Source organism: Euprymna scolopes, chromosome 14, assembly GCF_053919585.1.
Source record: "Euprymna scolopes isolate OS-2025 chromosome 14, ASM5391958v1, whole genome shotgun sequence".
In the NCBI taxonomy this organism is placed as follows: Eukaryota; Metazoa; Mollusca; class Cephalopoda; order Sepiida; family Sepiolidae; genus Euprymna; species Euprymna scolopes.
Genome location: NC_136495.1, coordinates 52065693 through 52080734, shown reverse-complemented (window position 1 = coordinate 52080734; position 15042 = coordinate 52065693). Strand labels below are relative to the sequence as shown.

At 31.6% G+C, this 15042-nt stretch overlaps 1 protein-coding gene across 10 annotated transcripts in view; it reads right to left on the bottom strand.

The window, feature by feature from the left end:
• The window catches only part of LOC145293007 (histone-lysine N-methyltransferase SETDB1-B-like), a 166276-nt gene that overhangs the window by 41194 nt on the left and 110040 nt on the right, over positions 1 to 15042 (bottom strand). For 8 of the 10 annotated variants that reach the window (XM_080139265.1, XM_080139270.1, XM_080139271.1 and 5 more), the window contains 3 exons: positions 7661 to 7754; positions 5106 to 5272; positions 1181 to 1201 (listed from right to left, as the gene is read on the bottom strand). In XM_080139265.1, the coding sequence (XP_079995391.1) occupies positions 1181 to 1201; positions 5106 to 5272; positions 7661 to 7754 (282 nt within the window). The remainder of the gene's footprint in view (positions 1 to 1180; positions 1202 to 5105; positions 5273 to 7660; positions 7755 to 15042) is intronic. The other 2 variants (XM_080139269.1, XM_080139275.1) reach the window with 1 other exon arrangement.

Here is a 15042-nt window from a genome sequence, read left to right as displayed (position 1 = left end):
CGGTGATACCTGAGTGAACAAATCAGAAAAATTCTCAATTGAATTGATTAAAAAATTATCTCAATCATTATATTATTTTAATTGCAATTCATTATTGAGATGAGTATTATTTATTAATTTTATTTATTGCGGACTATTAGCTTCATCTTTTTTCTTAGTTGTTTCACAATGTTTCGATCAACTATTCCTCTGGCCTTCGTCAGGTGGTAACCGCTACGGGATAGGAACTCTGAATCTCCTGACTGCATCCACTGCAATTACTCAAATTCGATACGGACCCAACCATGAAAGATCAGATAATAAATAAACATGAATTTATAAGACCAAAAAATTCAACCTTGATCGTCATTCGGGGATAGAGACGTTGAATCTCCATGGTTCCAAGTGAGAATTGTATAAAGATAGCGGTTTCAATCATACCCAAAGCCAGCCAGAGGCTTACTTAGCCAAAACGTGGTGAGATGACGACTACAGAAGGCAGTAATTGCAGTAGATGCAGTCAGGAGATTCAGAGTTCCTATCCTGTCGTGATTACCACCTGACGAAGGCCAGAGGAATAGTTGATCGAAACATTGTGAAACAACTAAGAAAAAAGATGAAGCTAATAGTCCGCAATAAATAAAAATTAAAGAAGATTGTTGGATAGTCAAAGCTAAGTTTATATTTGTATTATTTTGTTTATTCAGAAAACTATTCTCATCTTGGTTGTTGTATTTACATGGACTCGTGATGCAACGTATAAAAGCATTGATTAACAATTAGTTTTAAGTGACAGTCTTTTGGCGGTTGAAGGTTCAATACTTGTTAAAGACAACTGTTATAAGTAATAAGTAGTAATAAAAAAAAGTATTTAACACTTCTATCAGATCATGCTTGATGGAAGAAGAACAACCTACATCTGCGGATTAAATAAAAGTTTTAGTTTTGAATTCTGCTATATACATTTCTCATGAAACAAAAGATGAGAATACAAGTCGAAATAATCCAGATTATCAATCTGCATCTAAAAACTTTTGAAAGAAATTTATATTTCTTATTTTAGTCAAAGAATTGAAGGAGGCGGTGGGTGGGGCGGGTTAAAAACAAACAGCTGATCTAAGAGACTAAAATGTAATCATGAAAGACAAACACAGAAACCTAAAGAAAATGTTACAAACATTTGAAAACTAAAATAACTAACCTGTCTTTTCGTCCATTGCGGCTAAAGGAAATACAAAGATTGTATTGTTAATTTTATATCACAATAAACAATAAATTTGATTAATTAAAACACAAAACAAAAAAATTATCTACTAAATTTTTCTTTTAATTACAATCTCATAATTCCAAACAATTTATTCAGATATTTTTCCTGTTAAAAAGTAACTACAGAATTATAAAAATACAAAAAATACAATATGATTCGAAAAAAAAAAAAAAAAAAACATAACAGAAAAACGCTTATAACTGGCTTAATAATTAAGGGAGATATTTTTCTTTTGAACTTGCCCATTTAAAAAAAAAAAAATGTCAATTAATTTACCCACCCCAAAGTTCTTATTTTCGTTTTGCTAGACATTTGTCTGCTATTTAAGTTACTTGAACCGAGAGATCTTTTTAAGATTCTAATCAGTGTGTGTGTACAGTTAAAAGACAGAAACTACACAAGATACACTGGCCAAATACTGTAATATTCATTCCCTTAGAATCAAATTAGTGTGCAAGTTAAATTATTTGATTGGAAAGAAAATAATGTCATCCAACACATTTATTTCATTTGAAACATTCACATTACAGCATTTTTAATCTTTACAATAATTTCCTTCATTTTCTATGACTTCTGTCCAACAATCTTTATGCCTTCTTCAAAATATTTCTTTAATTTTTGAGAGAAAAACAAATTAAGTAATTTTTAGTTGGTTATCATTTTCATAAATTTTATTGCTTAATTGATTCAACACAGACTGGAAAATATGATAGTAGGATGGAGCAATATCAGTTGAATAAAATGGATGAGGCAAAACTTCCCAAGTTAAACACCTGACTTTATCATGAGTGACTCTTGCTATGTGAGGTTTTGTGTTGTCATGCTGAAGCACTACACTCTTCCTATTGAGTAATGCATGCCATTTTTCTTATAGAAGAGTTTTTAGATCATCCAGCTGCGAACAATATTTTGCTGCTGTGATTGTTTGGTTATGGTTTAGTAACTCATAATAAATCAGTCCTCTCATGTCCCACCATAAAGAGAGCATAACCTTCTTTGGGTGTAGTTCTTGTTTTGGAACAGGCCGTGAACTTTGGTTTCGGTATAATCATTGTCTTTCGCATTGGGTATTCTTATAAAGAACTCATTTTTCATCTCTAATCACAGTTCTTTGCGAAAATGGTTCTTGACAATTCCCAGAAAGCAAAGATATGCAAACAGTCAATCTTTGATTTTGTTGAGCCAGTCAAATTATGGGGAGCTCAGTATTTAAGTTTTTAAATTTTCCCTAACTCGTGAAGGCATGAAATGATTGCGGCATGGGTTGTATTGAACTGTTGAGCTCATTCTCAGCTGGTTAACTTTGGATTAGTCGTCGTGGCATCTTTAATGGTGCCTTTATCAATTGATTTTAACCTTCCCGAATGTCGCCGAGCTTACAGGTAAAAGTTTCCAGAAGAAAATTTTGCAAACCACTATTGACATTTTCGATCATTCAGAATATTCATTCCATAGACAGTTCCAATATTCCTTGTAGTTTCTGCAGTCGAGTTTTATTTTTTGATATCATAGAGCACGCAATGTCTCAAATGCTCCTCACTTAATATCCATTTTTTTACAGCTGAGAAAGTTAAGCTTAATATTTTCCCACTAATTACTATATCTGAAAGGCAAAGCAAGATATGACACAAATTCATCAAAAAATCTAGAACTGTGTACAACTTAGGAGGCTGCAAAGTAATGAAGCAAAAAAACGAGATTACTTTCTTTCCAACCTGGTACTTTTACTCTTACTGGTAGATGTTCCAAAAACAACACTGAAATAAGGTTAAACAGTCAATCACTTTTCTTAACTTGCTTTCTCTCTTTCTACTATACTGAACCAGTTGTGACAGAGAAAGAGGGAGAAAAGCAGTCAAGAGGATGGTGGTGAGAAAGAAGGAGTTGGAGGGAGAGAGTGCAAAATTTTAAAATAAAATGTCATACACACTTTTTAACGCTTCTATGTTGTTATTTATCTCCCTTTCTATTAACCTTTGAACTGGAAATGTATTTCTGCCATTTCCTCTTCATCATAGCAAGAACTCTACTCCTGTTACCAATGAAATTGTGACACAAAACGAAGGAATGAACGAATGTACTAGCACAATAAAATTAGAATAACTAGCAATAATATGCTCTTTCTAATCAAATGTATTTGTTAGTATATACAACAAACATATCCTATTCCCTCCTCTAAGCAGGAGGTAGTGCTTGGGAGGATGGTATCAGAACAAAAAGAACTGATGCTACACTATCCATCCTAATGAATTGAGCATTGAAAAATAGTTTGTTTCTCTGAAATAGTAAACTGAATTGAGCATTTAAAAGATAGCACTAGTATAGCTTTGGTTTCAGATACACAATTAAAAGTAGGGTTCAGCATCAGACAGATACTAAATCTCCATTAGTAATAGATGTATTTGTTGTTTTTGTTATTTTTAAACCAAAACTTGAAACATTTTCAACAGTACATAATAAATATGGAGCAACCTATTTGTAAGGTTGCTTTCATGATGTATTTTTGAAAGCTGTGAGGTAACATGACATTATGCATATTTTATGGTCTGCTGTTGAAAACAAACATTATCATATTAAATAGCAAAAGAAAAACGAAAATTTGCATTATAGCATTCTTATTTTGATTGTTATTTTCACAATGTTTCAGCCAATGTAAGACTAACCTTCTTCAGGTGTATTTCTTCTAACTCTGGAACCTATAAACGAATTTCAAACTGAATACTTTATTTAATCTACAGAATAGATTATTCTTGTTCCATCAGCCATGGCCAATTAGAAGCGTTAAATAATTTATATTTTATTCTTTATTATTATTGCCTACAATGAAGATTTAATCTTCAACCTCCAGAAGACTGTCACTGAAAACTTATTATCACTCAACGCTTTCATCTGTTGCATCAGGGCTTCATTTGGATAATTGTATGAATTTTAGGAGCTTTAAACCTAATCAAGTTTTTTTTATTGTTCAGATATGTAGTATTACTATCTATATATATATATATATACACACACCTATGCAAGGTTAGTGGGAGAACCCCAGCAGAATACTCAATTAAGAAAAATATCAAAATAAGAATGTAATATTTATATTTGTATTACAGAAGATCAGGAAAACATTGCTACCATTGGTTTTGAATCCAAAACAATGGAGAATAATATCCAGTCACTCATGCCAGACTCTCTTGAGCTTCTGTTTATGTTTCCCCAGAAATGGCATCTTGTATAAAAACAGATTTTTACAGTTTTCGATCTTATTTTCATAATCATTTATTTTTAATATTGGGTTCCAACTAATGATTTTGCCGATAAATGAGTGGTTAAGTGAGAAAGATTTATTTCCTTATTTTTTTTAATGATGAATTTAGTCACTGTGGCTCCCAACTACACTTATTTTAAACTTCTGGTCTTGGAAAACTAAAATCAATAAAAAAAAAAAAAAAAAAAAAAAAAAAAAAAAAGAGGAAATAGTTACATTAAAAAAAAATATAATGAAAACTAAAAAGAAATTTATCAAAATAAGCTAAATTTAACCAATTTTTTTTTTTTTTTTAAATTCTTCTGTAACATTATATATATATATATATATATATATATATGGGTGGGGTTAATGGAATGAGAACAATTTACCCTCATTGATTAAATGAAGAGCTCAATTCGAAAGTCTGTAGAGGTGCCAGAGTTTGATCTATAAATCTATAAATTCCAGAGTTCAAAAAGATGGTCAGAAGTTATACCAGCCAAAATGTGAAAAAAAAAAAAAAAAAAAAAAGAAAGAAAAGAAAAGAAAACCAAGGTAAGAATAAAAATTTAAATAATCCTCATCTGAAAAATTGCAAAACTTGAAATGTTAAATACTTACCGATCAGAGCTGTCACTTGAAAGGCTGGCACCACTTGAAGAATTGCTATCATCGGAGCTCTCTTCTTCGGGCTCGACAACTTCACTTTCGTAACCCTCTTTGTGTTTCTCTACCACTTCAATGTAGTCTAACTCGGCCAGATATTCATCTCCATACTGCTGACCATCCTGACGATCACAGAAAGAAAAAAAAATTAATTTTTAGAAAAACAGAAAAAAAGAAATCAATAGTTTAGACAAATTCATCTTATTTAAATAAAGTTTTAGTCAAATAGGTTTTGTTTATATATTTTTAATACTAGAATATTTGTTTCCTGATTCGGAATGGTTACGTGAGGGAAAACCGAATTTACGATGTCATTTCGGCTATAAGCTTATGTAAATCATACATCAACTTATGGAGGATTTCACCAAAAAATTAATCTTACCCCCCCCACACACACACACACACACCATTTTGTACTGACATATTTGATTTAATTATCAACATAAAAAATCTGCTACTGCGTTATTTAATCATACCAGTCTTATCAATTATCCTGATTGTCTATTGTTCATATTTAATTATATTACTCATAATGTCAGTCTGTTATGTGTAAAAACACAAAAAAACATTTTCATTCAAAAACAGACATCAAAAGCATCAGTAACACTTCTTGTAACACCACTATGCATTTATTATGGAATGCACTTACCATCTATTCCTGCATATAAGGCAACCGTCAGATAAGACGAGGTACAAAATTGGAGCAAATTTTAATAAATTTATCATATATCGGTTGTATAAGACGACTGTTAAATCACAAAACCATGTTTGTTTAGCCTAGGCTAGATATTGCAACACCCGGTATCTTATGAAATACTGGCTTTTAAAGATGATTTTTTTTTACTTTAAGGGTTGTCTTATGCGCCGAAATATACGGTAAATGTTGATATTTTTTGATAAATAAAAATAAAAGGTTGACCAATAGAAATTTACTTCATCCTTTTTGTTTTCATTAGTCCAGCATGATGTAGAAGAATGAAGAGGGGTGGATTTACATTTTTTTTCCCCCTTTTTTACTTGGGAGTCACCACTTATTATCAAGGCCTGAAGGCCACTTGAGGATAAGGGTTAATGAATGTAAGGTGATAGTATAGTAATCATTAATGGTGGAAATTGGGTATGATTTGATTATTTATGGGAACGGCTCAACAAGAACTTGTTTACATTGGATTTGAGGGCTACCATATTGTATTCAACCAAGAAGCAGGCCAGTGAAATAATGTTTCACAGGCGGGCAGTTCTGGGAAAGAAGCTTTGTTCATGGAATCTGCATTTAGATTTAGGTACAGTTAGAGAGTGATAGTAATTTTATATAGTGATTGTGGGTAGTCGAGTGTTTTGTGAAAGTTTGGCAGGGGGAGGGACGATAGATTGAAGTTTAGTCAAACACTTGCCATGAAAATAATAATAAAGCAAAGGCAGGCTATCTCTTTCTTAATATTTCTCATGTATATTTATGTAAATAAATTGCATTCCTTAGCTGATTTACACTGGTATGTTTTCGTCATCATTATGCGACCTTTTGCTTTTTCAATCCTTCTACCATCCAATACATTCACCATACACATGGGGACGGGATTGTCTATCACACAAGCAGACCATCCTGTTCCCTCAACAGTTTTAAAATCTTTTAACTCTTTTTAAATGTAAAAATGTAAATGATAGAAAAAATTTTTTGTTTATCGTCATCGTATTGGAATTTTTATTTCTTTTAAATAAAAACTTAACCTTCATTTTACTTAAACCTGATAAAAAACATTTTTTTTAAATTGAATTAAGAAAATTGCTTTTTGTTTTAATATAATTATCTGCTGAAATTACAAAACAACCCTGTTTAAATGAAAAAAGAAAAAAAGACTGCCGTTATGTGTACGCAAATGTCAAAACTAAATCTTACAAAGCAACTTCCTAATCCACTGGCTCACAACGCTGATTACGAGTTAACGTTGAAAATTCTTTTATTTAAACCAATTAAAAAAATAATGCTTGATACATGCAGTTTTTGAAGTCATTTAGAAAGAGATAATGTTACCTTAGTTCAAAACTTTATTTCTATACGAAATAATTGATTATATTTTCTAATACTGGTTTCAACCTGGTCCGATGTGGCAGATGAAAGTTTTTAGTAGATATATAAACATACATTCACACACTAACAGACAGGTGAGATTTATATTATAGATGTCTATTACTAAATGAATTGTATAGGAGGATCTAGCTTTTATTAAACCTACTTTTTAAAATTACAGATGCATATTTAATAATCTAACAATTAAATAAGTTTATCATTTATTGTATTGAAAGGTGAATACAAAAATGCATGATAAAAATTTCTAGAAAATAATGAGACTGGTTTTGAATTCATTATTTGATTATATGCAAAAATCTTAATCAAAAAATATAAAAAATAAACCATCTTCCAAGTAAAATTTGATGATTCACTCAAAATTCAAGCATCCGAATGCGCAATTCACACAATATTGTGAATCAATTTTTCTTGTTTTGCTTACCTCATTTGCTCCTTGTTCAGTCAACAAAAGGCCAGCATAGATACAAATAAAACCACCAGCTGGAATATCATCTAAGCAGCGTAAACCCCAACCTCTGAAAAACAAATGAAAATATTATTTGATATCATTTCTATAATGAGGTATTTTTAGTTATACTTTTCAAACGTTTTTCATCATCATCTTGCCAATTTCACATTTTAACTATTTCTCTCTCTCCAACTTATTTCAGATGTTTTGTGTCCCAGGGGTACACAGCCAAAACTAGGAAATTGGTTAGTGTGTGCAGGTTATGTTAAGGTGGTTCTAAGTTCAATCCCAAGTAAAAAAAAAAAACAAAAAAAAAAAAAACAAAAAAAAAAAACAAGATGATTTAACAAAGGTTATTTATAATGTGAGGAATTGCCCCTTCTTGATACAACCACTGTTCATCTTTCACAACATATCTTCGCATGCCTACAATTTCTTAATGGACATGGGCGGCAGTTTTTGGATATTATCTATATTAATTAAAATGAGTCTTGTATTTATTGCATCAAAGAATTAATATCTTTGTCTTGAAATCAGAAAATAAAACTTTTCTTAGCTAAAATAAAAATCCAGGTCATTCTTGATGGCTATATATCCAAACATATCAATGCAGATATGTTCAAGAGGTCAATCCTTGGATCTATATTATTCTGTGATACTATTAACATTCCCCCTTCCAAGTGTTAGGAAGAAAAATAGAGGAAAAACTATAAATAAAAAAAAATTGATTAGCAGAACAAAAGTAATAGGGAGTGAGTTTAGTAGAAAGACAATAAAGAGGAAGTTGTTCTCTACGGTACACAAAAAAAAAAAAGAAATCAAAAACAGAACTGTTAATCAAGGTGTAGCAGTGATGAAAATCCATATAGAGGTCCATATATTTTGGGAGTGACAAGAAGTTTTTTGACGGTTTATAATATTAGGTTGGTGCAAAAATAATGTAATTTTTTTACGTTCAACTTCAAAAGATCATAACTGCTTTCATAATAAACTTTATTAATCAAAATAAGAACCATTAGAATCGATACATTTTTATTAATAAGGAACAAGTTTATTTATCCCAATAGCATAGAAATCCGAAATTCTGGAAGCAATGAAGTCATTGAAGGCCGATTCGACATTATCTTGACTTTTGAAGCATTTTTCATGCAGGAATTTGTCAAGATGCTTGAAAAAGTGATAATCGGTGGGCGAGGTGGCCGGTGAATATGGCTGATGAAGCTTCTGCAGGGTCAGCTTCGTTCAGCTTCTGCAGGGTCAGTTGAGCAACATGCGGGCAAGTGTTATCATGGAGGAGAATTGGTTCCTTCATATTGATCAATCTCAGCCACATACATTGGAGTTTCATCAATTTGTCGGCAGTACTTCTGCCGTAATCATTTCACCCAGATTCAAGCAGCTGTGATGGATGAGACGGTCTGCAGACCACCAAACAGCTACCATAACCTTTTTTGGGTGCAATTTCAGATTCGGGAAGTGTTGTGGAGCTTCTCCGGCATCCAACCACTGTGGCAAACGTCGCCAGTTGTCATAGAGGATCCACTTCTCATCACACATCACAATCCGCTCAAGAAATGGGTCGTTTTTGTTGCACAGAAGAAGCTTAGAAGACACCTCAAAACGAAGATTTTTTTTTTTTTTTATTATAGGTCAATTCATGCGGCACCCATTTATCCAATTTCTTTGACTTCCCTAGTTGCTTTAAATGGCGAACGACTGTTGAGTAGTGAACCTTGAGTTCAACAGCAACTTCTCAGGTGGTTTTGTGAGGACCGGCTTCAATTAAGGCTTTCAAAATGTTAGTTATCAACTGCAGTCAGCCGGCCGCAACCGTCTTCATCTTCGAGGCTCTCATTATCATTGCAAAATTTCTTGAACCACTGTTGTGCCATATGTTCGTTAGTGGTTCCTGGGCAGCTTTTCAACCTAGTTTGAACTGGAACAAGAAAATCATGCAGATTTGAATTTTGTCCATGCTGTCGAAAAGCCTGCAAAAAAAATGAAGAGATTGAGAACATTAATGGATAACACAATTCGATAGAGCGAAAAACACTCTTCAAAATGATATGTAACACGGCTAGATATATCAATGAATTAATTCAGAAATCATATATAAAAGTGGCATGTGAGAAAACAATATTGTTTTTGCACCAAACTAATATATATATATATATATATATATATATATACTAGCTGTACCCTGCCATGCATTGCTGTGGCTCAAATTGGCGTACTGGAAAAAGTTCCAAAATGAGAAAAAGCATGTTTCTTATAGGTTTAATTTTCCATTTCATATGGGTACACAGTTTTTGTTGTTCCATTTTCTTAGCTGATATAGAGATTTTCTGGTTTAGTGACTCTTGAATACGTAACATAAATTGTCCATGTGAAAAAACAGTCAGTGTGTAACTGTAAGCCACACAATTGTAAAGATTGTTCTCTGTGCTTTGTTGCAAATGACAATAAAATTGGAAAGTACAATTTCCTAAAGTGTAATGATGTATCCGGTAGAATCATAGGAATGCATGGAATGAAGATATCTTTACCTGTAAAAAGTCCTGTTATGATTGCTGTTTCTATGATAGTGTTTGTTAATTTTTTTTACTGCAAGCCATGTGCCTTTGCAAAGCTTGGATTGGTTTATATTTCACAACATGATAATTAGTACACCAAATTTCAGTTGCAATATATGCGATGGAATCCCTGGCAAATATAGCTGTTGGATAATTAACCACTTTATCTGCTTTCACAACAGTGCCGATGGATTTGTATTTGACTACCTCACTTGGAATTTTACATTGAATAATAGCGTGGAAGTCTTTGTATTGACCTGCAAGAATAGCTCGTTCACTCAGTCAAGTGGAATTCTTATAATTTGAATATCTGCAAAAACCTTTTAAACTAACTCTTCTTTTGATGTAATAAAATTACAGAAGTTAAAAGTCAAAGAATTTTGCCCTTAACTCTGATCAACTGGCACTTTTCCGTACTCAATTTCCCACAAGTGATGCAAAACTTTATGTGCGGATCGAACAGTCTGCAACTGGACATGCATATTTCGAGTTAAGTTTAATGTCTTCACATGGCACAAAAAAGTAGAGTATTTGAGGCAAGCACTTATTTCATCTGTTGGTGTTGATTGAAGAATAACAGGTAACATTTGTCTGAAATCTCCTGCAAGCAATATTACTGCATTCCCAAATGGTCTGACACTGCCACGCAAATCTTGCAAGGATCAACCAAGAGCCTCAAGTGATTTTTTGCATACCATTGTGCATTCATCCTAAACAATAAGTTTGCATTTCTGCAATATTTTTCCCCATATTGGATGTTTTGGAGATGTCGAACATGAGATTTTTGAAAAATTGAATGTTTTAAAGTAGAATAAATAATTCTTCTACTTGGCGACAAGGTCACAGGTATTCCTCATGCAGCAAGGGCTAAGGCTATGTCGTTTTGTTACCGAATGGCTGCCAAAATCAATTCAATTAGAAAAATTTTACCAGTTACTTCTGGTGCTGTTCAAGGTAGCAGTAATTTCCAAATAACTTCTATTCTCACAGTCAGTAAATTAGGTGACTAAAATAGGATTTATCTATGTTTTGACAATACCTTATTCACTGTACTTAATTTAGGAGACTAAAATAGGATGAGGGATTAGAGATGAACAGATAGAAATGAAGATATATAGATAGAAAAGAGAAAGTGAGAGGAAAATAGAGAAAGAGGAGATAGAGAGAGATAAAGGGATTGATAGATAGAGAGAGGGGGAGAGTTAGAAACAGAGGGCAAGACAGAGGAAAGGAGAGAGAGAGATAGAGGGAGTTAGAGAGAGAAAGGGGCTCAAAGAGAGATGGAGAGGGTGATATAGAGAGAAAGATAGATTGAGAGAGGGAAAGACAGATGGATAGAGAGAGATATTAAGAATGGAAGAGAGTGAGGGGGAGAGAAACAGAAGGTGAACTACACTTCACCATTTTTTTTCCTCGTTCAGTAGAGAAGAAATCTTTTGAGACTGAGGCAATTTTAATTTTTTGTTACTATCCAGAGTACACTTTTCTTTTTTTTTTGGGGGAGCTAGATTTTCCACACATTAGAAACCGACCAGGTTATCTGTACTTTCACCTAACAAATTAATAAAAGAAAAAGATATTGTAAAATTTGAATTTAGTGTGAAAATACTATTTTAAAAAATAGCACGATAACATAAGTGCATAGGTGCCACTTAAGGTACTCCTTGGGGTTGAGTTCCACGGCGACCAGCATAATTATTTAATGGTCGCTCCCTTAGTCCCCCCTAGTCAAGGCTAATGCATGCGCACGTAACCATTTTATTATTTACTGACGTTGGCTTAGTAACTAAACGATTTATTGATAATTTCGTAATCCTTAAACGCATGCTGGAAGATTTAAATTGGTTCATTATTGTTGTAATCAAAAATAAGTTTCATTCAACACAAAACCAAAACACATTAATGATAAATGATTTATTATTCTATTCATTGAAATTTACTAATTTTTAAATAAAGTTAAAAAAGAAAGTTAATAAAAAATAGTTGCTTATGTGCGCATGTAAAAATGTTTGTAAAAGTGAGAAATTATTTTAATCATTTAAAAAACTTGGTATTTTTTGTTTTTTAGATTAGGTCCACCTTATAATCACCCCCAACCTCCTTGTATTAAGAACAGCTTCCGGAATAAACACCATTTTTGAAGGGGAGGGGGGGGGTAGGAAATATTTGCAAAATTTAACTGATATTTGTTGTCAGCATACCCACCGGAAAATACTATTAAAAAAATAAAAAAGGGGGGTTCAGTTCCCGTTGCAGAGAAGTAGATTTATTTATCAATAAAAGTCGTCATTTAAAAAAGAAAATTGTGGAGGTAGACCTAATTTACCCAAAAAATTATCCACTCATGTAAATTAAAAATGTCTGTAAAAGTGAGAAATTATCAATACATGGTTTAGTTATTTTTTTTTTTTTTTAATATTCATGAAAAGAGTTAAGTCAATGTATGTTTGTAAAAGTGAGAAATTATTAATAAATGTTTAATAACTTTTTTTCTTTTAATATTCATAAAGAGTAAAAATTTTTTTCCAATATTCATGAAAAAGTTAAGCCAACGTAAATAAATAAATGTTTGTAAAAGTAACAAATTCAGGTTTAGTTACTTTTTTTATTCATGAAAAGAGTTAAGCCAACGTAAATAAATAAATGTTTGTAAAAGTGCGAAAGGCAACGTAAGTAAATAAATGATAAATGTTACGTGCACATGCATTAGCCTTGACTAAAGGGATGGGAGCTAAGGGAGTGACCATTAAATAATTCTGCTGGTCGCCATGGAACTCAACGCCCAAGGACCACTTTATTTTAAATATTTATTTTCCAAAGAACTGTTTGAATAAATCAACAATGAATAAAATGGTGCTTCTACCCTTTATTGCCGAAATTGGAGACACCATTTTTTTTCACGCACTTGCTATCTAAATCTAGGGGAGGCATCATTATATGGCCAAACGATTGCTTCCGGAAAGGGAAAGAATAAATTTACCAAAATTAACATTTATTACTTCCGGAAACGTTAAATTAAACTAAAATTATCATTTATTACTTCCAGAAACTTATTACTGGAGAAAATCAATCTTGACAATTCAAAAGAATGTTTAAAATTATTTATTTGTTCGAAAAAAAAAACAAAAAAATTAAACTTCCAGAAAGAACTATGAAAAAATGTAAATAAAGAAGTGAAAAAGAACATATATCCATAATTGTTTAATTGGAAATTTTTCGATTTAATTAATGAGAACGGGAAAGTTTTTCATGGAACATTTTTTGTATTAAAACCAGAAAATTGAAATGCCATATTCATAATAGTTTAAACTGGGCGAGCGCCATTTGAAAACAAAAACAAAACCAAAACATTTATTAGTTTTTTTTGTTTGTTTATTTTTCGTTTGTGTGTGTGTATTTTTTTTTTTTCCCCCCACCGAACAAATAAATAATTTTATACATTTTTTTTTTTTAATTAAAGCAACTTTGAAAGGCCAACAACAAATTAAATGATTGTTTTGTTTTTTTGTTTTTAACGGAGAAGTGGGTTGTCTTATTTTTTTTTTTACTGGGAATCGAAATATAAATTGTAAAAACATTGAAAAGTTTGCGCAAAAAAAATATAATTTTAAGAAAACAATTTTGAAATGAAAGCAACATTGGACTTTTATAAAATAGTTTTTTTTTTGTTTTTTTTTTTCAAACAAATAAATAATTTTAAACATTCTTTTGAATTATCAAGATTTTTTTTGTCAAATAATTAAATTTCAAGCAATTTTTGCAATAAATAATAAATAGCAACTTCGTTAATTTTACGACTCGCCCTAGCATATTATAAACACTCTAACCTCCACATGTTAAAACGGCTTTTGGAATGAACACCCTCCAACCTCCCCATGTTAAGAACGGCTTTCGAGGTTTGTGGAAGGGCGTGTTTAATTTGAAAGCCGTTTTTAACATGGGGAGGTTAGGGTGTTTATAATATGCTGAGGCATGTCGTAAAAATGAAACAGTTTAGAAAAAGTTAAAACAAACTTTTTTATGTAAACAATGCCATGAAAGAAACTAAACAATTAAAACGTAATGTTTCAGGAGTGAAAAGCCTTAAGATAAACAAAGGAAAAAAATGGTAAGATACATAAATTTAAAAAATAGGGGATTTTTTTTTTTTTGTGCTAATGCAGAGAGTGATCCATGCTATTTTTTAAATTGCATTTCCACGTTTAATTTAAGTTTTATGTCTTTTATTCAATTGCAAGGTTAAAGTACAGAATAGGTACAAAATACCCTTCCCGTTCCCCATGTTAAGAATGGCTTTTTAAATAATAACGTTATTATTTCAGCACGGATCACTCTCTGCATGAGTAACTTTTTTTTTTTTACTTATCTTGTAATTCGAGAGTAGTTGAAACGGAAGTTACCGCAAATAAAACCGGGCAGTCTCGCAGAAACGACTTACTAAAAAAATTTTTATTTTAATTAATATTTTTATAATTCGCAATGTTAAATTATTTTAATAACATGCAAACATTCCTTGACTTTACAGATAGATTTTCTGAAAATTTCAATTAAATTGGTAATGTAGAAATATGGTTTTATCGATTTAGAACGAACCAAGAATTACACACATATATATATATATGCACATATACATATATGCATACACATATACACACACACTGGCAGATCACCTGGTATTGCCCAATTGTACAATATGCATATATATTAGATTTTAATTCATACAGAAACTGAGACGTTCATGCGAGTATTATGATTTTGCTAAACAGTTCAGTTCTAAGTAAT